The sequence below is a fragment of the Enoplosus armatus genome, chromosome 7, assembly GCF_043641665.1.
Source record: "Enoplosus armatus isolate fEnoArm2 chromosome 7, fEnoArm2.hap1, whole genome shotgun sequence".
Taxonomy (NCBI): Eukaryota; Metazoa; Chordata; class Actinopteri; order Centrarchiformes; family Enoplosidae; genus Enoplosus; species Enoplosus armatus.
In genome coordinates, this window is record NC_092186.1 from 13,132,986 (window position 1) to 13,159,280 (window position 26,295).

Below are 26,295 nucleotides of genomic sequence, written 5' to 3' on the forward strand. Positions count from 1 at the left end.
AATTTGGGTGGACTTTCTTTAAAGGGAATGCGGATAATTTATGTTGTCCCCTTTAAAACATTTTACATTGTACAGCTTGATAATCAAATATGGAGAAATAAAAAGACAGGACCTTCAGAAATCAGAGTCATATGAGAGTATATTTCAATGTCACAAGCCAAACTTGGTAAAATAACTCACTACAACTGAACCAATAGAGAATTAAGACAGAGTGGGTTGCCTCTCAGTACACTGCTTCACTTGACTTGTTCTACTCAACTTATTATTTGGAGCCCCATACCTTCAGTGTCATGACACCAAACAGAACCCCCTTCCTTTCCCTGTGTTTAATAATTTAAAACATTCAACAGTATCACTTTTTTTTTTTTTTTTAATTGTCTGAACTTAGAATAGATAAAAACACAATACAATCAAAAATAGAGAATGGTCAAGTAAACTTAAAAAAAAAAAAAAAAAAAACTATAAAGAAAAACAGACAAAATGGAATGACAAATTTCTGTTGGTGTAAGCATGTCAGTGGAACAGAAAATAAAGGGAAATAAAAAGTGTACATTCCTAATCATGCAATATACAAATTTTAATCAAATATTATGCACAGGAAAAATGATCAGAATTAGGACAATGTATGATTAGGGGAGTTGTTTTTTCAGTTTCACTTAATATCAGTCATTTTCAGGAAGAGGGAATACATACATACTTATTTTCTACCGACATTCCTGAAATACAGCTGATCACCTCTGTATTCAGACTCTACTACTGGACAGAAGATCTAATGGAATGGCTGACCTGATCTTCAGGTCACAGACATCATTATCATAGTTGTTATCTACAATAGCAGACAGATGTGAAGAGGGCCTTACCAGTAAATATGATCAGAGACGCTACCAAGTCAGTTTTTATCTTGCTACTACTAGGTGAAGTCGAGCTGGACCGGGTAGTGACTTCAGACATGAATGACACAAACTAAAACATCAAGTACCTCTCAGAGAGTATTAAGAGGAGGCCATTCATGTTCATCATAACATGTCAATGCACAAAAAAGTGGCAAGGCAGTTTCTGAAAGGAATAGGATTGGGGTTTATCTGGGTACACGCCAGCTGGGTGTCAGCCAGCCCGGGTGCGGCTACTGTGATGCAAACGTCAAAGTGGAGCAGGCGCAAAACGTTTCACATGATTTCACATGAAGACAGACAAAGCTGCATTCTGCCGTTGACAGAGTGGATGCTTCCTAACAGTGGAGGCCACGTCGCCTAATACTGATTGAAAGGGAACCTAAAACCACTGACCGCTTAACAGTCTCTGCTTACGGAGAGAACAACCTCAGTAACCTGATATGCAGACCAGCTGGTTTTAAAACTAAAAGACTGATAATGTAACTTTGTTGTCCCTCAGCCAGTCATAGTTGGACCTTTTCAGAGGAAGGAGGCAGGGCAGTGATGTAACACCAGCAGCTCTCTTCTTGCCAGATGATTCTGTCACTAACTTGACCATGTGGGGTCACAAATGAGGACCCTCAGCACCATAGCGGTTTCACAGAAATAACAGCATCCTTCTGTGTATTACACTGATATAGCATCTTCTATACAATTCACCACACCATCTGTGAGTTGAAGAGGAGGCTGATAAAAGGTGGCACTGGCAGCAAACTGTCCTGTGGTGAAATAGAAATCTCATATTACGCTGTACACTTCTACTCTGGTGCCAGAGTTTCATTCAATTCATTTTCATACTCTCCTGTCTTCAAATTCTTCTTTGACTCGTGAAAGGAATGATATGTTGGAAGTTCTTTGGGGGGTCAAACTGCAGCTTAGCACAGTTGATCAAGGAGCGGATATGCTTTGGAGGGAGGTGGGGCTCTACAGGACTCATGATGCGTTGGAGTAGCTCAGACTGCACGGCTAAGGCACAGAGCAAAACCACTGATCTACTGTACAAATCACCCATAGTGCTGCACAAGGATTCTGTTGAACTAACACTAGCAGATCTGCTCTGAGCCTTGCCAAAAGGCAAGTAGGGCAACGGCTCTGAAAGCAGTTTAAAACCCATGCCTCATATGTAGCTTTGGTTACATCTCTGCACTACTCTCACTGCAGTTGCTCAGCGACTGGTTTTCTCCAGGCACCAGGTCAGTGGTGGGTGAGCGGGTTACAGTCCTCGTTTTTCCAGCTAGGACCAGTCTGAGAAAGAGTCAATCACATGGTTTTTCCAGCCCTACGCAGATGAGCAGCACGCACACTGATGTTTAGAGAGCAGAAAGAAGGGGGAGACAAAGGCGCAGACAGGCTTCAGACAAAAAAATGAGACAAAACAACAAACAAAAACAAATCAAAGACAAAAAAAACGTCAAAAACAGTAAAAACACAATTCAACCATCAACAGCAAAAGTCCAGTTGTCAACATTACATTACATGACTGTCACAGACTGAATTGCCGACAGAGTGGAGGGCGGAGTGGTACACAGGAAAGAGCAGAGGATGCTGGGCATCCGGAAACAGGAGCTCAGTATAGAGTCAGAGTCAGGGAGGAGCAGGGTGGATGTTGGGGTTTCCGAAAACCAGGAAGTCAAATGAAATTGCACTGCAGAGAAGACGGCGCATGTACACAGTGAGTCTGTAAAACAACATCAAGTGTCGGGGAGTGACCACAGAGCTCAGAGTGCAGAGGAACAACAGAGTGTGAAACACTGAAGAGGAAGAAGAAGAAGAAGGTGAGGGAAAAGAAATCTTGCGAATCTGAGGACCAATAAATAGGGCGATACTGGAAGTGCCAGCCGCAGTGTTTCGTAACATGATTATGTTGTGTTTCAGCGAGGGAGGGGGGTGGCATGGAGGGGTCGGGGGCACCCTGGGGCTGTCGGACACAATCAGCACTGAGAGAAGGTCTGCTTGATCTCATCCAGCACATTCCCAAGCAGCGTCGGCTCGTCACATTTAGCGTCAATGGACACTGTCTGAGCAGACTGGGAGGAAGATGGAAGGAGAGAGACAAAATCAAGGCCACAATCTAAAAGTCCACTTATAATAATAACAACTGTTCATGAAAATCTCACAGAGGATAAGGGAGGAGTTTCATTGGTTCACTCACAGTTTTGACCAGGAGACATACATGGTGACCCTGGATAGACCTGCTGTACATGGAGGAGCAGGAGTCGATCCTCTCCACAACTGATCCAACAAGACAAAAAGATCAAAAAGTGTCAGCAACACTTACAACAATTGCATGCAAACACATGATAATTATTCTGGTTATTTTCAGCCTTTCTTGTAAACGACATGGTTTACCACATGGGTGGGGCTTACTAGATCAGCACAATCACATGCTGCAAGTTAAAGCCACCATCACAGAAACATACTAAACAAACTTTCAAATACTTTCCCATGATTGTCATCCATTCCTGACACACACTGTATTGTTGAACTCTGTATGTGGAAGACCCCATCCATCTGCTCCCTTGATATTTTAGAACAAAAGTCTGTCCCTTATAGTATATGGCCTGGTGTGTATGTACCAGAGAAATGGTGGTGAAAGCAGATCCTGGCCAGTAGATGGTGGAAGGGCATGACGACTCCCTCCAGTTTGACAGAGCTGCACTTCAGGTCGCCTGATTCCAGCAGCTTTGCAAATGCATCACTGGCCAAACAAAACAAAAAAGACAACTCAGAAATTAATGAACTGCAGATATTCATGGTCCCAGATGATAAATTATAAGGTTTTTGGTGACCCTCTAGTGCCACCATCAATCATAAACTTACATTTACATTTTAGACACATACTGTCCCACTCCTTTACCTAAAACAAATTCTAGTAGGACCATTTCCATAAGAGGTTCTCAGCACATTCATGGTGCCAAGGGGAAAACCCTTTGGATTTTAGTGAATGTCCTGAAGAGTATAAAATGGTATATAAGCATGTAGTTTTTCCACCTTTATAATTTGGGTTGTAATGTGGTGTGGAAGGTGACTCAGATAGAAATGTAATACACCAACCTGTAGCAAGGGGTAGTGATTAGGTAGGAGGTGCAGGTAAAGTGCAGTTTGAAGTCCAGTTTCTCATGAGTGGAGGAGTCCTCGTTCTGTGGGAACACAACACAACAACAAATACAGATGATCAATAAAAAAGTAACGCAACACTTCATTGATTCTCCTTTGTCCAGCAGACCCGTAGAGAGATCTGGGTGAAGGGTTAGAGCTGGTAAGGACTCCTTGTCTCACTGAAGTACACAGCTTCTAAAACTACTACACCACTCTGCTGGTGGAATCAACAAAATGGGGATAATGACAATTAAGAAATCTAACTCCACAATATCCAATCGTTCTGATTTATGTCTGACATATTGGGGATAGGCAGCAGCAAAATAAATTATATTGAAAAAGTGGAGAATATGAGAACATTAAAAAAATTAACATTCTGGAAGTTATGACCAAAAAGAAACCGTCAGTTGTGTTTGTTGTTTTTCCTACTGACCTTTACTATGAAGGTGAGGGTTCCCTTCAGTTTCTGTGGCATTACGATGCTCTGCACGGTGAAGACAAATCGTGCCTCATTGGACACCCCTGAAGCACAAGAGAAAAGTTCACAGTTAAGTAATCAGACTTAACAAAACTTTCCAGAGTGAGGTTTGAAACTGATCTGAAATGTCAGAGCAGTTATTACAAAAAGCTTCCTGCTGATGTATGCTTCCAATTTAACTAATAAAATTAGTGATAACTTGATATTCAATAACTCAAACCTTGAAGTTTTGCATTAAAATGGAGGTACACACTGTGTTCATTGTAGTGTTCTTAAACAATGACGCTACACATTATACAAAAAGCTGTTGTGTATGTGCATTGTTTAGGAAATCTACAAATCTACTCTGCTATTAAAGACCTTCATTTTGCAGATAATCACTGACCAGGTGGAAGTTGAAAGGGGACGGTGAGGCCATCATGTGGACCCGACCCCTCTGGCCTCTGCAGCTTGGAGTTGAGAGAGTCCAGGACGTTGAACTCCATGGATTTGAGGAAGCTGTCACACTTGTTTTCAAATATAACCGACACCACCACCTGACTGCCATCCTGCAGGTTTCCCTGGATGTCGTAAACCTTAATGGGAGGGGGGAAAAAAGTTTTATTATTCAATACATTAATTTGCACCAGGGATGACAGGTCAAATGTAAGCTGTCTAAACCTCCCTCCTTCTATTTTAAAAATTGAGTGATGATTATCTAGAGAAGGCATACCATAAACACTGCAAATCTGATTCATAAACCCAAACACCAAAGCAGACGTCACCGTTTCCAAGAAACCGTCTGAGCACAAGAAGAAAATCCCAAAGACAGAGTCATTCTCAGAAGCTGATGCTGTGCTACAGAAACATTAACGTGGTCTGGCTCGGAGGCCAGTCTGCGAAGAGCAACAGGAACAGAGAGAAACACATCTAGAAAAGAGTTTTCATAATATTCTGTCACTGACAGAACTTTAACCAGTACCTGATCAGCATCCTCCATCATCTTCAAAAAGAGGGAGAGAGAATGATATGCATACATTGTTTTGTTTTTTTACTGCTACTGTTGTCTTCAATGTTTTGCATTAATATCAATAGCCTAAACATGAACATTAGCATGATCATTTCCACATTTGTCAACACATAGGAACAGTATAAAGGTTAGAATTTCCTCAATGTTAAGGGAAAATTCAGTTTTTTCCACAACCATGAACTTGTTATTGGTATTTTATTGCAGATATGGGTATGCAGTGACATAGCAACAACAACCGAGTCGACTAAGGACAAACATCACGTGTTCAAATCAGATGATCAAATACGTTGGTCCTTTCCAGTAAGCAGACAAAAGTGTGCGTTGTAATCTAGCAAGTGCAAACCTCATCATCCCTCTATATTATGCAAGTGAATGCAAGAATGTAAACATAATGAAATCAGGTAGATAAAGAATGCCCAACACCATCTGATAATGTTTGACACATTCATGTGGTGCTTTGTCATTTACGGCGGGAACATCTCTGTCAGATATGCATGAATACAGCTTTAAAATGAAACGTTATTATGACCGAAATGAAGCCAAATCGCAGCCAAAATGTATTAATCAAAGTAAAAAATAAATGAATTTTCAGAGCCCAGTGGTAAAAGTAGCAGCATCTTAATCGCCATCACTCACCATCTTGATGTAGGAGTTCTCAGCCAGAAGGCAGTAATTGGACATGGGCTGAAAGGAGAGAGGAGCTCAGGTCAGAGGAGGCATTCTCCGTCACTCAGTATGCTAACTAGGCAACAGGAGCTGGTTCTACCTAGTTGATGCATAACAAGCAAGGCAGTGTACGTGCGTGTGTCTGCAGCAGTCAGTGGGTTTAAACAGTGGAACTAGGCACAGATCAGAATGATGATAAATTATACTGCCTACATTCAGCATCAGATTATTTGTGGCTTTGAGATCAGTGACTTGTTTTTTCCTCCACAACAGCAACATTAAATCAAGAGGAAAGTACAGAATGACGCAAGGATGCTACTTTACTAATTTAGAAAAGATTATTTCTTGCAGTGATGGTACAATGAATTGTGTCACAGACATCAGCATGAAGTGGATCATCTGAGTGGAAACACTACATTGGTACAGCCATAAAAATGTTTCTTTTTACTTTATCATTGCATAAAACATAAAACATGCATAAGCTCAGAGTGTGCTGAATCTTTTCATTCACACTTCTGGTTGAGGTTAGGCTGATAAACGCTGATGACAAACTGACCGGCAAAGGCTCTTCCTCCTCCACAGTGCCATTCTGCACAGACTCCTCTCCACCTCCATCACTGTGGTGATGATGGTGATGATGCTTCTTCTTCTTTTTCTTCTCCTTCTCTTCCTTCTCCTTTTTCTGCTTCTTCTTCTTGTGTTTGGAGGACTTCTTATCATTGAAAACCCATAAGGAAGATGGAGACAATTTGTTAGAAATTCAAGAGGTTGAAAACTGAAAGGGTAATGAAACATGGCTTCTGGTGGAAATGTTCCTCGAGAGACCACATAAGAACTGGCAGGTCTCTGATACATAATTTACACAAACTTGTGAGAATAAGAGCTGCCAATGTGCTGCATCCTGTCAGGTCATTGTGAACTGGAATCTCTGGCACCGAAGCCAAACGTTCTACTTTGTAATTATCACATCATCAGTGGTGACTCACAGTCTCCTCCATCTCAGTGTCTTTGGGCTCATCAGGCTCGGAGTCTGGCGCCGTGCCAGAGGCCGCCTCAGGCACGGGGGCTGCTTCTGCTGCTGCTGCTACTGTTGCTGCTTCCTGCTCCCAAACACACCACCACAAAAACACATGGAGGCATTAGCAGTGAGCCACCATAGCATGTAACTATATGTAACACATACAGTAGTGTTTGCCATTTCTGTGCCGATAGAGGTAAGTGAAGTTAGTGAGTTCACCCAGTCATTCATAAAAAAAGTCATTCGTGATCAGCTGCAACCTACTGAGCTCTGTGATACCACAAACATAAACCTGATTTGCTAACCCAAGAGCATGACATGCAATCAGCCAAATGAGCCTGACTGAGAAAACCAACATGTGTATTTGTGTCTGTACATGTGCAGTGGCTTTGTTTTGGGACTGCTGGATCAACTGTACTATCCAGCCGCACAAGCTGCCGCTAACAGATTAAAAAGCCTGATTCACAGGATCCTACTGACAGCCTACGTATATGCCACTGTAGGCTCCCTATAAGTCAAATTCTGATCTGTTATGCTAGTGTGACAGTCAATATAAAAACAAGTCTTCCACATAGACATGTTGCGACATGTCTTTAAAAAGGGTCATGTTTCTAGGTCAGAAGTGCTTTTTCTTTGGGGCTGAGAGCTCGCATAATTAAAAACAGAATTCCTCAAAACCAAAGTTAAAATGCCTGACAGACCTGGTTTTACTGAACACACCCAATACCTACACATGAGAATGTATGGAAGGTGCAAAACAAAGTGTGTGCTAACATCTTTGTTAAATGTCAAACGCTCATCATGAAAATGGGGGGGGGGGGGCTGCTAGCCTGGCTCTGTCCAAAGGTAACAAATCCTTGATGTGGAGTGACTATCTACAACATTTAACGGCAAACTTAAAAAAAACAAAAGTTTTTTTTGTCTATCCTACAAATGTGTTCCTGCCTCATAAAACCTCTCCAAAGCAGATTTTTAAATATAAATCTTGAATTGTTTACATCAATGTTTACTAGCCAGCAGTCTTATCTTCTTCACTGCCTTTGTTGGCTCGTTGCTACATTTCTTCATGCATTACCTTAAAAAGCTTGAATTCAGCGGCAAGACTGGGTATTAAGTTGCCCGTGTGTGCATGCACACAAAAAAAAAACGGCGACTCATAATAGTGGCCAAAAGTCCACAAGGTACCTTTAGCTCTATCCTACTTTTAGGAATTTGTGGGGAATTTTTGTAAAAGATGTTTTCTGTTTCTCTAACAGTTGTGACACTTCACAGGTCAAACAGAAACAAAGACGAGCACAACCCCACATGTGATCATGAAGGAAGCAGTCAAATGACACATGTGGTGACACGGTGGCGACAGGAACAAAAGGAACTGACCCCAGGCCAGATTCCAGGGAACCTCAGACAACCTCCGCTCACTTGTCACCACCACACCAATAACAACAACAACAACAACAACGACATCTACTTTGACCTCAAGACCGACATGACACCTAGCGAGCAAAACAAAAGCTGAGGAAGAGAACCACTGGCATTGTGAGACAAATACACACATACTGTGTACACAGACACACATATACACATGCTGGAAAACAGAGGAAGGCTGGAGAATGAGAGAGGGAAGTGTTATGTGACCTGTGAAAGAGAGGAAGTTGTGTCAAAAGGTGAGGAGCGGAAAATGTGAAAAAACAACTGATACAAAAAGAGGCAATAAAGGGAGAATGTAAGAACCAATGCATGAGGTAGACCAATAAAAAAAGTGAGTTATGAAAGAGGAAGGTATAAACTGGAGAGATGAGAGGAAGAGGGAGAAAGAGAGCGAGGGAGAGAGAGAGGGAGGGGGGGGGGGGTGACTCAACCTGGGTGTTAGAGGGCACTGGAGCGTTTGAGAGCCAGAAATCCAGATCCGAAACCTAGAAGAGGGAAGGAGGGAGAGGGGTGCGAGGAGGTGAGAGGGGCGAGGGCCAAACAAGGTTCTGTATCTTTCTACTATTCATGAAAATGGATACAGAGATTTCACTGTTCTATTTCATGAATAAATCAAGTATTTGGCAAGAGACCGCACAGTCAGCTACGAGGAAACTGATACTTGATCACTAAAGCTGATTGAAAGACCGGCTGGGAGGAAGCAATGGGAGCATTGAGTCAATGAAAATGATCAAAGATATCTGTTTGCACGTAACATTTTAGCAGAAATTGTAGACTACATATAAGACTATTCTTAAGCCATTTCTCATCATGAAATTCAGGTCAGATTATTTAATTAAATGAAATTTCTGGATCAAATCAGATCTTAGATATGATCTCAGTTGCTAGGTAGAAAACAGCCTCACTCCACCCATTTGTAAGGACATACCTCAACACTGGTGGAGGTGGGCGGTGCAGCCACCTCATTGGTTTCTTCTGATTGGACCACAGGCTCGTCTGCCTGACCCCCTAGAAGATCCTCCCCCTTTTCTTCATGTTTGTGTTTCTTCTTCTTTTTCTCTTCTTTGCTCTTCTACAAAAAACAAGACAATAAATTATGCTCTGTGTCACAATAAGGTTGAAAACCACAACCACTGACTCATCACGTCATAATGATCGACAGCTCCTTGTTGTTTTCCCCTCGCTCAAACATTTTATCCTCACCTTCCTATCCCTGTCTTTATCCTTCTTCTTCTCTCTCTTTTCTTTGCTGCTCTTCTTCTTGGGCTCCAGTGAAGTGGCACTCTCTGCGTCTCCATCTTCTGCTGGGCTTTTTGCAGCCTCTGCTGCACGGTGTGACCTGACTGGTAGCTTCTCACTGTCTGCGAGTGGCCTGGACAAACAAAAACGCAATGATGCACATTTTGACTTTGTCTAGATGTGGACTTGTGAAGTGATCATGGTCCACCTGGTGTTAGGGCCATCATCTGAAAATATCTTATGGACCTCCTTTATTTATTTTTTTTATTAATCTGTTGAGTCTCTGAAAAGGTTAACAAGGGTTGTAGGGTGCAGCAGTCCACCATATTCAGGCACATATTCTGCACTTTGCAGCAGCCGGGTCTCATTCAAAGCGTTGAAGTAAGCCATTCCTCTGGCCAAACTAGAAGCACTAGACATTCCCAGACAGCTAGAAACTACACCAATACATTCCTCCATATTGAACTGATTGAACGTCAAGTTTATTTCCCCAAGCCTGACCCTTTAAAGCAGTAATGGCGTGCACTGCAGCCCCCTGCTGGTTATTCTATATAAAGACACACTGTCATTAGCCCTGACCTGGGTAATAACGGATATACATTTTTATCAGTCTTTATTTCCAATTTTGCTTTACTTAATTTTCAAGATGCAATTAACATTGTCATAAATCTTTCAAAAGCTAGGACTTAAGTTCAAAATGTGTTTTTTTTTCTCAGAAAGACTGTTGGTATATTATTTATGCCCTTTATGTCCTGCACACATCCTGTACTCAGAAACTATAGAAAGCAAAATAGGAACTTTCTTCGTGTGTGCTTGTCTATATGAATAACAATAATCTCTGTTTCTAGGATTGTTCTATGTTTGAACTTTGACAACTAAAGAGACAGACAAACTCAGAGACTGACAGCAGCAGCAGTCCATAGTAATGCTAACAAAATGAAGGCTTTCAGTTATCTAACTGACAAACATTAAAAAAGTCACAGAGTCAGTCACAATCTCAACTCTTCTTCATTTCTTAGTCTAAAACATGAGTTTAACTTTGAACTATTAAAATCATTTTAAATTATCTAAATCATAGCATTGGTCTACGGGCATGTGTGCATGTTATTTCCACAGAGGGCAGGCGAGGAGTATCCACATAAAAACAGCTAGTGAGAATTTGGAAGCATGGCAAGTCTGCCAAACTCAACTGAGGAGGATCTGGGAAATGTGAGCAAAAGACTTATAGTACCTAACCCCTTGGATAAGTTTCCTAAAAGCATATTGATACAGATTATCTTCTCCAAGAAAGTGACAAAATGCTTTTAGAAGCCTATTCCAGGAAGACAGGTGGTGAAAGATTAAGTCTTGGGAACATCAGCAGCAGCCAGCTAGAAATCATCTTATTTCTATGAAACGATATAACTCTTATCAAAGAGACATCTTCTTTTAAAAAGGACAGAAATCATAGAACAGTTTGTTTAGAAACATAACGATATGCTGCTGATATTGTCAAGGCTACAGAAGTTAAAAAAAGCAGGGTAAGAGAAAGGGGATATTGGATATTCTAGTAGGCTACAATGAACAATATGCTGTCTACTGAAAATACAGGGAAAGAAGAGCACGAAGAGGAAGCAGGTACTGCAAACTCCAAACAAGGAAAGAAAGGACAGCTATGTTAGTGAGAGGAGCAAGGCAGCTATTTAGAGAGAGAGAGAAAGACACAGAGGCAATCCATGTGCAGTAGGAGCCCAGGTCCGGTGGCTGGGGAGCTACTCACCTGTGCCCAGCCGCTTCCACCAAGCTGCCCACACAAAGAGGCAGTGATGGGTGTGTGTAGGCATAGAAAAGAGGAAGCAGAAAGCAGAACGCCATGAGAGGGAGTGAGAGGAGGGAAAGGGCCGAGTCACATCGGCTGTGACACTATGGCCAGGAAGGTCAGGTGTAAATGCTGAGAAAATATCCAAATTAAAGAAATCATGTAAGATTCAACTTCAGTGTTCCTCAGCTCTAAATTTGGACTGAAAATCAAAGTTTCAACGACTAGTTGATCAGGTCAGGCAGATATGTTTCAGCAACTTTAACATTATGTGCTTAAATCAACAGTTAAATTTACATGAGGATCTGAGCATATGTAGAATTAGGTTACAATTAGGATCTACACAGTGGGGACTCACTTGTCCAGGTCGATGTCCAGGGCTTTGTGAGGATCATTGGGGTCTTTGTCATCATCATCACTGGGTAAGGCATTCTGAAGTAACGAGAATGTGAAATCAATAAAACAGAGTTAATAACTCTTGAAATAAATCTATATCCACAAACCACAAGATGTGAAGAGGGATATCGACATCCAGTCTCAGTTGCCTCAGAGCTGAGAACTAAATACCCTTATTGCTTGCTTAGATTACTGACCGAGATACATGTCCACATTCATACAGTTTCTCAATCATTGTGCTTTGGTCAATAATAAAGTCAGAGTAATAAAGAGCCTTATAAGAGAGAATACAAATTACAGATACTGTGTAATGTACAGAATCACACTGAAGTCAAATATATAATCATTTTAATACTCATGATCAGTCATGATGCTTGTAAATTCAAATCAAGTATCAAATCCAATCTCCCATGTTTCTGCCTTTGGCACATATCATAAAACATTAGTTCTTGTGTTCCCTTTCAAGCTCATTGAGATGTTTACACAGCTCCAGCGTACCTCTGGCATCTCCTCCGTAACAATGTCGACCATGTGTGCAGGCGTGATGTCCTCCTCGCTCTCTGGGCCTGAATCGTGTTTCTTCCCTCGTCCGCTGCGCTTTTCTTTCCTCTTCTTCTTCTCCTTCTTCTTCTTCTCTGCTTTCTCTTTCTGTCGGCGCTCCTCCTCCAGTTTCACGTACTGGTCAGACATAGGCAGACCTGTGGGACAGGAGAAAGCAACATGTATTGTGTCATATTTTAATAATAAATAAGACAAATATAACAAGAATAACAAACAGCAGAGAAGGTGAGAACAGATAAAGAGAAACAAGAAAAATAGCCTCATTTTGATACATAGCATGACTTATAGTACGATGGCAGTGCAGTTAGCAATTTTGATTTGGGCATAATTTTGGCATAGTCGTCAATGTGAAATGGGTGTTTTGTGGTGGTGTTAAAACAGTGTGTCACACCTGGGACTTTGAGAGGCACACTGAGGTCAATCTGCACGACTGGGATGTGCTCCACTCCAGGGGCTTCCTGGTACACCTACACAGAGGAAACACACGCTGTTTTGAGTATAGATTTCATACGCAAGTCCAACTACATTTATACTACAATAATTACTTATACACATCAGGTTTTAAATAGAGACATGTAGTCTGTATAGAGAAAAAACACAGCCTGGTGATGACTGGGTTAGCACACCTTCTGAGAGGACGGGGAGGCCTTGATGTAGAACGGGTTGTTGGCTTGCTCCTGCTTTCTGGCTTCTCTCCTCTGGGAGTTGACAAAAAACAGTTGCTTGAATTAATCAATGAAGGCGCAGCTTACCTCGGTTATAGCGTGAGAGGGCTACCACATGGGAAGCAAGATTTAGTGGAGCTCAGAGAAAGTCAATACTGTTTTTAAGAGGAGGACTACATGATTATGTCTAGATTGAAAAACACCTTTATGTGCAATTGTTGCATCTCATATGAATGTCTTGACTATTTCCAGTCACAAGTGGTGAAAGAAAATGTTTTCATATGGATAAAAAAAAAAAGATAACTTGCATAAACTGACACTACATACAACGGCGCTGTATATCCTGTAAAACAATTAAAAAAGGTACCTTCTTAACATTTAAAGTATTTCAAAATTAATTATGTTCGAAGAGTTGTTTTTTTATATATATACACTACTGTACATCTATGCTATTCATAAATACTGCTTATTCAATTCAGCAATGCTACATTCATCGACCAGCTTACCCTTGCCAGCTCCTTCTCGTCCACCTCTGTGTGACGGGGGCGGGAGTGTTTGGTCTCCTCCTTGGCAAAAATAGCCTTGGGCTGCTCATCCTCAGACTCGCTCTCAGATGGAGGCTCGTTGATCCAGGCATCCAAATCCAGACTACGCAAACAAACTCAGTTACACTTCACTGGTCAAAACTCACAGAGGCATACATGCCCATCGAAGTTTCAGCTTATCTTGCTAGTGGACCACAATGGTATGAACAAGTGCTATCGGTTTAACTCAACAAGATTAGAAATACATGTCAAAATGTCATGTCAAACTATACAATAACGTAGTTTTAATGACTGTTTTAACGTGTGTGTGTTCCTCATGTATTGAGCCAACTCACCCTTCAGGAACAGGCACTTTCTTCTGTGCCTTGGGGGCTACAGGGTTGAGTTCTCCAGCAAACAAAGCGCTGACTTCCTCTGCTATTTCTACGTCCTTCTGTTGCAGTTTCTGGATGTACTTGACCAGCTGCAGGATGCAAGACGCCTGAGGACATGATAAGGTGAGGAGATGGAGATTAGCAGAGCAGAGGTATTTGTATATGATGTCAAAGGGTAAAAAGTAAGCATCTCTATAATGGTTTGTGACTTATATGCATCTCTGTCTTACCCTCTCCTGCACCTCCAGGTTGGCGCTCTGGACAAACAGCGGCAGCCTGTCGATCATCAGCTGGCTGGTTTCCTGTGATGCTGTGCTGTCCGTGTTCCCCTCCTGGCTCTTCAGCACGGTGGCGAACAGCTTGGCAGCATTCTGCACATACACTGCCTGGATGTGGCCTGGTAGGGTGGCCACCTTAGGCCGCAGCATGGCCTCTAGCGTCTGCATCGGGTTCTCCAGGTGTCTAAGAAGAGGAGGTGGATTCAGAGAAGGTCTGACTGAAAACTTAATTGAATCACCATACTGGTTTAACTTCCAGAATATGGTATAATGGAATATTTCGTAATTATTTCATGAAAAGAAGTATATTCCTGATTTGTTACTCTTGTTACGTTACTAGCAAGTGTTTTGAAGAGGTTCGAAAACACCTCCACCAACTGAAATAGCCTACACATCTGAAAATACCACTATATTCCAGACATTTTATTTCCAATGGGAACCCTATTACTCAACTAAAATTTGAAATGGAAGTCAGGGCTGGGTTAGCTTGTACTTGGATGATAAAAGAGGAAGGAAACACAGAGGTGGGGAGCACAGTATCTGAACCAAGCTGTCAGTCATTTCCCTATGGATTCACTGTTATGGATTCACTGTTATAGGCAACTGCGGTTTTTATGCAGGGTTGTTGAATTACTTCAAGTTTACCTTCCCGAGTGAAATGAGGTGGTTTCACTCCCTTCTTATGCTCATGTCTTCTTATACTTCTGTCAGCTTATACCAGTGTGTGTCAGTGTGCCTCCCAATGAGATAAATCAACGTACTCAGAGAATTCACCGCAGATCCAGGCTGCGGCATACAACACTTCACAGATGCCCTTGCGCTGTACGTTGCCTGTCAGCAGGTGGGCGTTGTCCAGCAGAGTGGCCATCTGGGCAACAGCAAAGACCCGGATGGCTTTGACCCGAATAGCCACATCCAGCATCTGAGAGGCAATGAGATGGCCATGCCGTGTGCCCTCTAATCGGGTCAGCTCCACCAGGATACTGATGTACCTGTTGAGCAGATATGTAAAAGGTGCAGTTGAAAATTGTGTCAGAGTGAAAAAAATTATATCAAACAAAGTTAACGAAATATGGACTGAAGTATAAGACGAGTACAAGGCTGACCATTCAAAGTTGGTGATGTACTGGTAGTTGCTCTGGCTGCAGATGTCGATGATCTTGGTGAGCAGTTCATCTCTGTAGGTGGTTCCTTCTGCTTTGTCCACATGCAGCATCAGCTTCTTAACAATCTCCATCAAATTCTTTTTGGATACCTGGGAGAGCGGACACCAGTTCATCAGCAATCAAATTTTAATGCATGAACATGAATCTTAAAAAGATTATTTTGTTTTTCTGAGGCAGAAAGAGATAGAATGTCCTCAAAACAGCTTTCACATTAAGAGAGACAAGTGTCTCACAGAATTGGTCAATATGACAAAATATAATATCACACAACAACTAGTATGGACTTAACACACCACCTGCAAAAGTCTCTACACTAAATAGCTGCCTACCAAGTGGCAGTCGAACTGCATTTACCAGTAGATATGGCAAAAGGAGGTAATTTCCTGCCCTATTAAGAATGGAAGTAATTTACTGATAAAAAAAAAAACAACTGAAAACTGAAAAATGTATTTGCTTCATACCATGCCATAGAGCAAGTCCAGAGCTCTCAGGCGGATGGACTCATCCTTGTCATCCAGACACTGGAGGATGAGGTCCTTATGAGACTGCACTGACTTGGGGTGGGTCTTCAGGATCTTTGACATGGCCAGCAGGCCCAGGTACTTCACTACAAAAACATATAAACACACATGGCCTCAGCGTATTTAAAAACAGACATGCATGCCTCACCTATAACTAACTTTACTATAACTCCTAACTTTTTAAATTACAATTTGCTTACCTCTCTACACTCTAACAAGTAAAGGTACATTTACTTCTGTGTTGTATCATCATCAGTATTCTCTGCATTAACAACAAAGTTTGTTGTTAAATTTTCTTATTCAAATTCCTGTCATTTAGAAACCTGACTATTCTTACTTGATTGTGAGTGCAGTTACACAACAAATACAGTATTAGTTTTTTTTGGGAGATCCATGGTTTCCAGAGGACAGAAAAGTGCTTTGAAACAAGACTACAAACATTTCAGTTTATACTGAAATGCACTTCCCAATATCTGGTCACTCTATAAGCTCTAGCTGGCTGCATATAACAAAAGATTTTAATGTAAATACAATATGGACAAATCACTATTATCTTCCATGGAATAATCTATAAAAATCATGTGTCACAAACTAAATATAGGAAAGGAAAGGAACACAAAACATACAGAACAATGGAAAGGACACACAACCACATACACGGGACAACACACACACTGGACGCAGTAGTTTTGTTTTGCTTTATCCTCCGTCGTATCCCCGGCAGCTTTTCCAACTCACCAAACAGATTTTGAAAGATTCAGAAATCTGCTGAATCACGGTCTTCTGTCGATTGTCTCATCTGCCAGAGACAAATGCCTCTCAGGTTCTTGGATCAATAAGTGTGTGCGTGTGGTAGTGACCTTGGGGTGAGGTGAGGTGAGGCTGGTCACTGCAGTGAATACATTGCAGAAATGACCAGGGACGTGGCCTCAGTGCAGCTGCAGGAGACATTGACACAGCCTCTGAATCCACCTCTGCTATGGAAAAGTGACAGCAGCAGCGGCTTTCTCTCAGTGAGAAAGGCGTAACTGAGTGATGAAATGTGAGATGGACAAAGCGAGCATTTCAAAGATTGTTTACTTCACTGCTGCCTTCAAGAAATGCCTATCTGGGGTTATTCCTGTTCATTAAAAACATTATTAAAGTTTTTAAAGTGTAGATCATCGACGCAAGAGTGGAATAAATCTATTGCATCAACACACAATGCATCTAAATAGTGACTTAATGGTAATCGATTTTCCTATTTTAGTGAGTGCAACACATCTAATGCATTAAGCCTGATACTGCAGGTATGTCAACTGAGTTTCCTTCAGATACAATGATGAACTTCAACCATGGCCTCTTCCTTCTTTGTTACTTTACCGTAACAATTTTATCAGCAAAGTCTCTTCACAGTCCAGGGAAGGTCTGATGTTTCACCTACTTTACTTATCAATGTATAGGAAAGTGTTATATCATGACTATGGGAACCAAGAGGTACGGTGATAAAGGATAAAGAAAACCTAAAAACCACAGGTTGACAGTCTGGTGTGTTAACAACATATGTCTCTAGTCTACTACACACACAACTATCTATGTATGGATGTCCAGATAACTCGAATGACTGGATGCTCAGCTCCAACTGAGAGTGTGCAAGAGAGGGTATTTATAGAGCCAAGCCCTGCATTTTTATATGGCAAACTGACAACTTTTGCCCCATTCAGATTGAAGCAACGAACCGGGAAAAATCTGCTGCAAGTTGTTCAATTTCTGCGTCATACACAGGTTTTGAGCGTGAAAGTGGTAGATGTGACTTAAGTGAAATGGTATTCTAAGCAGGCCACCTAATTGAGAGTGGGAAGGTAATAATGTTCGAGTTATCCAGAGTCAGGGGTTCTACGTTCTTGTCGTCTAAAAGGGTGGACTGTTCCATAGTCAGAAACACGCAGACAATGAGAAAATGACACACTGCAGGCATTGACAGAGGGCTCACAGTTCTGGTCCGAGTCTTCTATCAGGATTCGCAGTTTCTGCACACAGAGCTGAAAGAGAGAGAGAGAGAGAGAGAGAGAGAGAGAGAGAGAGAGAGAGAGAGAGAGAGAGAGAGAGAGAGAGAGCAAGAGAAAAAGGGGGGCAGAAAAGAAAAGCCATTAACATCACTTTAAACCTTTCGACACCAGTTTCAGTCTTGTCATACGAGCACACTTCAAAGAACATAAATGAGACAAAGAAAGGTGGGGAAAATGGGGCCTACATTCAATGGTGCAAAATTATTGTTTTCATGCATTACTGACTCACAAGGACTGAAAGCATGAAAAAACAGCTTTATGAGTCTTGCTGGCCTGTCTGATAGTTGCTGTGTCTCTGGTGAAAGCATGCATTGTGGTTCAACTGGAGTGGAAAGGGTTATAGTCAACATCTAACCACATGAAAGTGCAGATGGAGGAGTGGACCTCAGAGGCTTACCTGGATACTAGCACTGTGGTTAGGCATCCCAGAGGACAAGGAAATCAACACTGCAATGTGGGACAGAGAAGCAATTAGACCGGACTGTGAACTAAATTTTTGTGAGGAGTGAGAAAATGTTTCAAAATGTGGATTTAGTCAAAATGCGTATGTAAGAGGCAACAACTTGATAATAAACTTTATTAAACCATTCACACAAATTCACATTCAAGTCACATTTTAAATTCTGGCAGTGTTAACGACTAAACACACATTAAGCTGAATGAGACCACTACGCTGCACACAGAATATCAGTACTGACCTGCAATCACAGTGTTGACACATTCATACAGCAGAGACATGGCAGAGGTACTGTGAGAGAGGAGGACGGGGTAAGAAACACAGAGAGAGAGAGAGTGCAGATTATTATTGATATACCTGTCAGATCAAACTGCTTTTGCCATCTGTGAAAACGTTTATAATTTGAGGAATTTCATCTCACCTGTGGATTAGGTTTGTCAGAGGTTCGATCAGCTTCTTTCCCAACCGTGGCTCCAGTGGTGTGAGTGCACCGAACTGTAAAACAAACACAAAGAGAGCCATGACACACAGTAGAATATCTGATCTGAATATCTCTATCTGATTTCTAAAATTAAAACTACTGTTGATAGTATCCAACCTTTTCATCATCACTGAGGGATCCAAGGATTTATAATGTGAAAAAGTGCTCTAATTTACTTGTATTTGAGTCGTAACAAGAGAGGGGATTCGAACATGTTACTTTAAAAAAAGAGGTGGTTCTGTTAACATGAACACAACTTGCTATGTAATGCAATCTGTCATGTGACTTTATTGCATTTTGGTCAATTGAGGCTAACGCTGGTGTAGGAACTAGTATCAATTCCTCTTTTATGATGGATTTATCCCTGTATGTGAAATACTGCAAGTGTCAAAGCCGTGGCTTGGTGGTGCACAGTATATAGTATGTTGCAGTTTATCCATGGTAATAAGAGCATGGTAGATAGAGTAATATAAAACCACATGTCAAATTTCTACACCAATCCAGAAACTCTTTAAAAAGAAGTTAGTTCCCTGTATCCTGTTGACTTACTAGCTTGATGATCTTAATGAGAACCCAGTTATTAGTAGAGGAGGTCATGAGTTTGAAGAAGAGCGGGGCCAGAGACAAGTAGTTCTTGGGATTTCTCCGAGCCAGCTCACAGATAACATTCACTGCTGCAGACTGGACACCTAAAGAGGAGAAAACATATAATTAGACAGGAACAAAGATGATCCGGAAGTAATAAAAAGGAAAAAATGTATTTATTAAACATAACCAAAAATTTAAAAACTGTGTTTATTGGGTAAGTTTGAATAAAGTCTGGCTAACATGTGCAGTCTTTTCTTGTGCCATCACAAGTGCTGACCTTCTTAAGATGTGAAAGAGTAGAGAAGGTAGATTTCCTTTCACTTTACATCACATTTGAAATGTCATTTTGACAACAGTTGAAAGTAGTTTTCACAACAAAGCCCTTTCAGAATCTCAGACCAGTAAATATTGGCTGGCTGACATACATGGCCCTGGTTACATGCCAAAAAGACAGATAAATGTCCTGTGAAATGCTTTTGTCTGTGCAACAGACTGCGAGTTGTTGAATATTCCCAGACAGCCCTGGCAGTATCACAAATGAGCCTTCCTTAATCTCATATTCTGAGTTGCTGAATAATTCATAGGGTTCAGGTGACAGAGAACGCCTGTCCCCAGGAGTGCCAGCTGAGTTAAACATTTAGCTACCTCGAATGAGAAAAAGCACATTTGGTCCAGACCAAGAAAAACTAACAAACCATTTCCTCTTCTTCCATGACAGCAAATTCTGGGGCACAGGCTTCCTGCATAATAGACTATATGCAGTCTCTTTCTTGATACCTGGGTCTGGATCCTCCAGTTTCTCCTTGAGCCTGGGGAAAGCGGGGCGCAGGGACTCTGGGTACTTCAGAAACACCTTGTACATGATCAACACCGCTTTCTTTCTGATGTAGGGTTTAGTATGGGACATCTAGGGTGGGAAAAAAATAAAGACAGTAGTGCTCAGACCGTTGAAAAGGAGCATAAGTCCTTCTTGATAAACCTCTTGACATATTCTCTGCGACATATTCTCACCAGTGTCATGATGTCATTGGCCAGGTCCCGAGCCAGGTCTGGGGTCACAAAACAAGAGAGGCCAGTGAGGGCAACACCGGTGTCATACTGGTTGGGGCTGCTGAGATCCTGAGAGAGAAAATGGTAAAACATAGTTAGGGGAAAAGGGTCCATGAGGCAGAAAAAGTTGGCAGAGGGATGAATAACAGTCAAGAGATATTTCTAGAGCAACAGAACGAGAACTGACCTTTCGGATCTGATTGGTTGTCAGCATGATGACATCAGTGCTCTCGTGAAAGCACTGTGAGGCCGCCAGGTAGCCAATCCTCTGTAGGAAAGAAGAAAGTATGACATACTATGCTGTATTTTAACTGTGTAACCACATTCACTATATATTTCAGTACAATGCTATTATTATAAACGGTCATCAACCTGCAGCAGTTCAATGGAGATTTATCTATAAAGAACACAGAGTCTGTGACTATTCCTTGTGCTGTTTTTGTATCTATGTGGACAAATTATCCTCAATGCTACAGAAAAGGACAGTTTGTGAGACTGTTGGTATATAAACATTCCTGGCAAACATATACTTTGGAGTACACCACAGTCAGAACATCATACCCATTATACCAGAAAGTCACCAGGTTGAGATCAGCATTTCCAAGACTTCTCATTATATTCCAGTCGTACCTTGTATGTGAACTTGGAGGAGCTCATGACTTCAACGATGTTGAAAGCGGCCCAGCTGACATCGTAGCCCAGCATCTGAAGCTGTAACATAGAAGAGAAAGAGACAGAGAGAGATGTGGGTGAATAAAAGAAGGAGGGGGGCTCTAAACTGTCCCTATGGTGCACCGAGAGGCTAAATGATTTGAGCTGAAAGCTCTCAAAGTGAGCACGGACGCCAATTGCATCAAGCCATCTAAACCTAAATGTGGGCCTAGGCTATAAATAGAAGGAGTGCTTTCATTTTAACAGAAATTGTACACTGTTCTCAATAAGTGCCGGCTGCTGACCATTTGGCTGTGTGGTGACTAATCTTCAGCGATAAAAAAACCAAAAAACATGTACATGTTGCACCTGTTTTGTAAAAATGTGGTTTCTAACTGGTCACTTCTGTTTACCCCTGATGAAGCCTTGACAATGGGCTTTGATTCCGCATGATGCCGTTTGAATAGAAAAGATAATAGACAAAGTCACAATCACGAAGTCTGTGAGCGGTTCCCTTCTACAGTTATCTCAGCCTGTAATTTCCATTGTGTGAGTATGAAACTGTTTGAGCATATTGGAGGACACCAAACTCAAAGCCTGTTCAAAAAAACAAAAATCTTGAATGAATTGAACTTAAGACAGAATATATATAAGAATATATGTACTACCTGCTTTAGGGTCATGTTACAAACCACATATTTGCTTATGAATCAAATCTTATCTCTTTTGTTTGGTTAATCTATTTCTTTGTTAATCTTGGGTGTTGAATTGCTAGTGCAATAGGAATAAAGATTTGTGAAGTTGTGCCCCAAAGCAGCTGCATGACCTGCGTGTTTCTATCCAAAGAAACACAGGTGGGCTTCCACTGAGAGCCATACAATGTGGTGTCTATCTATATTTGTATCAGTGCTTGTGTATCAAGTAGAAGTGACAGACAGAAAGCGTCAGTGTTGAGAGATCTTACGTAGGTGAGTTTGCACACAGCATTGGCTTTGACAGCGATGTTGTCCTGCTTGAGCTCCTGTTTGATCTCATCGATGCATGTGGAGATGTACTTGGCCTGAGGGCAGACAAAGGAGAGGACAAACAACAGACACCAGATCAAATTAGGTGGAGTGATATCCGGAGTGGGAGCCTGCTACCAAGCACCAGGAACAAACTGGAAAATCCTGGTCTGTGTGTTGTTGCTATCCAAGATACAAGCCAGCAGAGGTGGAGGCGAATGATTGTGTCATGTCAGGTCCTAAACTTTTACCTAGACTTAATAAAGTCATCATGCAGGCTTCATCTCTTAATACGCATCTGGCAACAGCCAAGATTCTTCCACTGTGGGCTTTAAGTCATAAGTCAAACTCAAGTCACGAGTCATTGGTGGTGGATTCAAAGTTATGCCAAGTATAAAGTCATCAAATTCATGACTTGTGTCTGAGTATTCTCCACAGCTGTGCTACCCATTTTTGACTGCTAAAATACATAATTTTGAATCCCTGTTCCAAGTTGTAACATTATATGGCATGTGGCTTTGTCTTGTAGACCAAGAACATTTCCTTCCCTGATGGGCATTACTGACACAGAAAAAAAGCACTTCCTTATGAGATTGTCATCTTGCATGGCCTAATGGCTGGAACACGCTTAAACATGCAACATAAGTTCAAATAGCTCAAGTCCGAGAACAAACTGAGAACTAACAGAGCAAAAAAATATTAAAACATGAGCAGAATATTAGACTGTATCACATACAGCAAGTCATAAGGTAATGGGTGACTCAACGGCTCTCCCATACTCTAAAGCATTTTAACAAATGAGTGTTTCCAGGAGCCTCACGCCTGAATGAATGAGTGAAAAATAGCTCTCCTATGACCCCTGCTATGAAACAATAGATTTCCTGAAATAGAGAGAGCAGATGGTACATTTCATTCAACAGTGGAGGGCAAGCTCAGTTAGACCTCTAGATAGAGCAATAAGTCAACTTCTGTTGAGAGAAGCAACCTTGCAAAACAAACACATATAGCTCTGTAGAGTGCAAGTGTGTGCTGGTCATGTGTGCGAAGTCATGAGACAGCACAGTGACAGGAGGAGGTGTGTGTGTGTGGGGGGGGGGGGGGGGGGGGGGCGGGGCAGCTGCTGCTGGTCCTGTAGTTAGCAGGGCTGGAGGGCAGGCAGGAAGGGACTCAACACACAGTCACCAGACACACACACACACACACACACACACACACACACACACACACACACACACACACATAGAGGGCTTCTCCGTCACTCGTTTTCAATGACCAATTCAGAACCCATTGAAATAATTGAAATAGTCATCAAAGGGCCAACAAAGACAATCTTTCAGCCACCAAGACAGACCTAGCTGGAGATGAAGTGGAGGGCCTGTACTCTCCAAACAAAAATATGTCAGCTCAGTGTTAGCTTTTTCTTTCTTTTAAACAGATGCCAATTACAAATGAGCCTAAAATTCTTACTGATAATCTAGAATTGCACTTAGGACATCCTCACAGTTTTCTTCAATATGCCTGCTGTTCCAAAGGCGTGGGAGGGAGAGTGAATGAATGAACTGTGCAAAGACTCAGCATGCATGTGAAAAATAAATAGAGTGTATGCGAAACTGTGGGCTGGCCTGGAAAAAAGTCAACACACACACACACACACACACACACACACACACACACACACACCCACACCCCGTATTAATATTTCAGCAAACTGTCCACTGTTGACTGGGCAACCACCACCTTATCTAGGCTGCCCAGGTTGGGTTACCACTGGCAAACAGCTTAGCCCATACATTGAATCAAGAGATCAAGAATTGATGGCCTCCAACAACATAGCTGATATAAGTGCTCGATTTTCATTTCCACACTAAGACACCTATATAGGTGACATAATATCCAAGCAAAATGTGCATATAGCTGATTAGATCTGCTGGTTTAGCCCCTGCTTGTAAATTAGTTTTCTGGTGAGATGGTAAGCAAGACAAATCTGCCACATTGAGAAAGAAATCAAATCCAAAAGCTGCTCTCAGGTCAGACATGCTACCTCTACATTTCACACCTGACCTATAGCTCGAGACAGGTGTGCACAGAACCGCAGCTCTGTGAGAAAGCAATCCAGGGACCCTGCCTTATACCCAACCCCATCTAACTACCTGACATAGCATTTTTACAGCAGGAACAAGGTTAGACCCAGCCAACACAGAGCTTTTAAGAAGAGCAGGCTGACATGAGGGATGGAAACATGGCTGCCCCAAACAGTGCCCCCTAAAGGCCCATCCCACCCTGCTCCCACTCAGGTCTGGTGCTGTGATGAGCCTGTCATCACCCACAGAGCTGTGACAGGGATGACATCACCTTCAATCACTGATGGGATGTTCAAAACGAGCTACTGGCTGGCTCATTTTACATGATTTACAAGTTGTTTACAAGATGCTATTTTAATATCAACATCCTCAATGGTCATACCTATATTTTCAAATCTCAAAGTGAACCAGATAGACAAGTTAGGCCTATTTCACACACTGAACATATCATCAGAGCATCACATCATCCATTCAGCAGTCGAGTGACTCCTCAACTCAAATAAGTGACACATATCACTGGCAGACCTCTTGATTCTTCTCCCCAAATTAATCAGTCACTTAAGGCCCATAATTGATGAAGTTGTCAGTAGTTGCCTAACGGTAAGAATGGTCACATTAGCAGTACCCTCTGGTATGAAGAGTAACTAATCTCCTGGTGAATTGTGATAATCTATCGAGCTGCTTCCTCTAACTGGTCAGTTAGCTAGGTTAGCTAGCTGTCAGTAACAACTCTTCATTAAGCCTCCTTACTTAAAACCGGACTGGTAACGTTACTACAAAGTTAGCACCAGTATGCATTCACTAACATGTTATTTAGCAAACGGTAAATCGGCATTCTGTCATTCTGCGCTAGCCGCTGAAAAAGACTATTTGAGTAACTGTTAGCTTGGGGGTGAAATGACCGAGCTGAAGGTAACGTTAGCTGGCCAGCCTACCTAACGTTAATTTACCTAGCGTTAGCTATTAACGTTAGCTAGCAAGTCAGCTATAACGGTAGTGGCAATATGTGTAGATTTAAAAACATCAATGAAGGTGATGTTTAAAAGGTTCCAGATGACAGTGGTTGCTCGTTGGTCGTTTTACCTCATCTTCCTTGTGATTCCTAATGCCACGTACTAAATCCTGAAGATTTTTATCGAACATCCGATCGATGCTCCCTTTGACAATCTTCAAAGCCATGTCTGCCTGTGACTTGTACCGCTTCTGTCCTGCGGGGCCAAGCGCCTTCCAGAGGTCTAGTGGGTGCCGACCGACCCTCTAGACTGTCTCTCATCCACCCGGGACCGTGTGTGCAGGATCCGCTGCTGTTTACCAAGCCCGGGCAGATAAAGCAGAGGCCAGACGGGGCGTACTGTGCTGTGCAGAGACGCTGGCAATGGATCAGTGTAGGAAATGGCTGACAAAATGGCGTCTAAAGTCAGCTGACTTGAGAATTATGCGAGATTCTCATATGGGAATCAGAGGAATTAAAGGTCCAGTCTCCCGTGCAGAATAGTGAACTGTTTTATTACAGTGCCAATTTGAAATTAGTAACAAACTTTACTTAATTAAAAAATACACAATCTCTCCGACAGTTAGTGCTTTAATCCCTCAACGTATTGGCAGGAAGCTCCTGTGAATGAGTCCCTTGGAATTTCAACTAGTCCTTCACAAGCCTGCAGTAAGTGAGTGCGTGAGAGGAGCATGCAAGAGCAGCAGGCTATGTTTTGCATACAAGAAGGTTGACAATCAACTATATGGTAACGCAGTTGTTGGTAAAACA

The 26,295-nt window shown here is 41.9% G+C and overlaps 1 protein-coding gene across 3 annotated transcripts; it reads right to left on the minus strand.

Moving 5' to 3' along the window:
• Positions 1-496: 496 nt before the first annotated feature.
• On the minus strand, positions 497-25,740 carry ap3d1 (adaptor related protein complex 3 subunit delta 1). 3 transcript variants are annotated; one of them, XM_070908423.1, is made up of 33 exons: positions 25,617-25,740; positions 22,413-22,508; positions 21,428-21,508; positions 20,985-21,065; positions 20,759-20,866; positions 20,525-20,654; positions 19,709-19,848; positions 19,100-19,173; positions 18,920-18,969; positions 18,619-18,668; positions 18,146-18,194; positions 16,114-16,259; positions 15,593-15,741; positions 15,248-15,478; positions 14,439-14,670; positions 14,170-14,315; positions 13,796-13,937; positions 13,251-13,322; positions 13,016-13,091; positions 12,562-12,761; positions 12,026-12,099; positions 9,834-10,002; positions 9,565-9,702; positions 9,062-9,115; positions 7,171-7,284; positions 6,741-6,896; positions 6,155-6,202; positions 4,895-5,084; positions 4,465-4,553; positions 3,987-4,072; positions 3,509-3,630; positions 3,085-3,164; positions 497-2,959 (listed from the first exon to the last, which is right to left on the minus strand). In XM_070908423.1, exons 1-33 carry the CDS (start codon positions 25,710-25,712, stop codon positions 2,864-2,866), a joined length of 3,765 nt encoding a protein of 1,254 aa, XP_070764524.1. In that variant the 5' UTR covers positions 25,713-25,740; the 3' UTR covers positions 497-2,863. The 3 variants fall into 3 exon arrangements, with proteins under 3 accessions (XP_070764524.1, XP_070764523.1, XP_070764526.1); XM_070908422.1 differs by having other exon boundaries at positions 9,559-9,702; XM_070908425.1 differs by lacking the exons at positions 7,171-7,284; positions 9,062-9,115; positions 9,565-9,702.
• Positions 25,741-26,295: the final 555 nt, after the last annotated feature.

What these genes read in the sequence shown, in the direction of transcription:
- ap3d1 (XM_070908422.1), bottom strand. Translation starts at nt 25,712, where the DNA reads ATGGCTTTGAAGATTGTCAAAGGGAGCATCGATCGGATGTTCGATAAA. An exon ending in ACCTGGAGGTGCAGGAGAGG is followed by an intron (nt 14,316 to 14,438) that starts GTAAGACAGAGA and finishes TCATGTCCTCAG; the next exon opens with GCGTCTTGCATCCTGCAGCT. An exon ending in AAAGTGCCTGTTCCTGAAGG is followed by an intron (nt 13,938 to 14,169) that starts GTGAGTTGGCTC and finishes TTGTTTGCGTAG; the next exon opens with TCTGGATTTGGATGCCTGGA.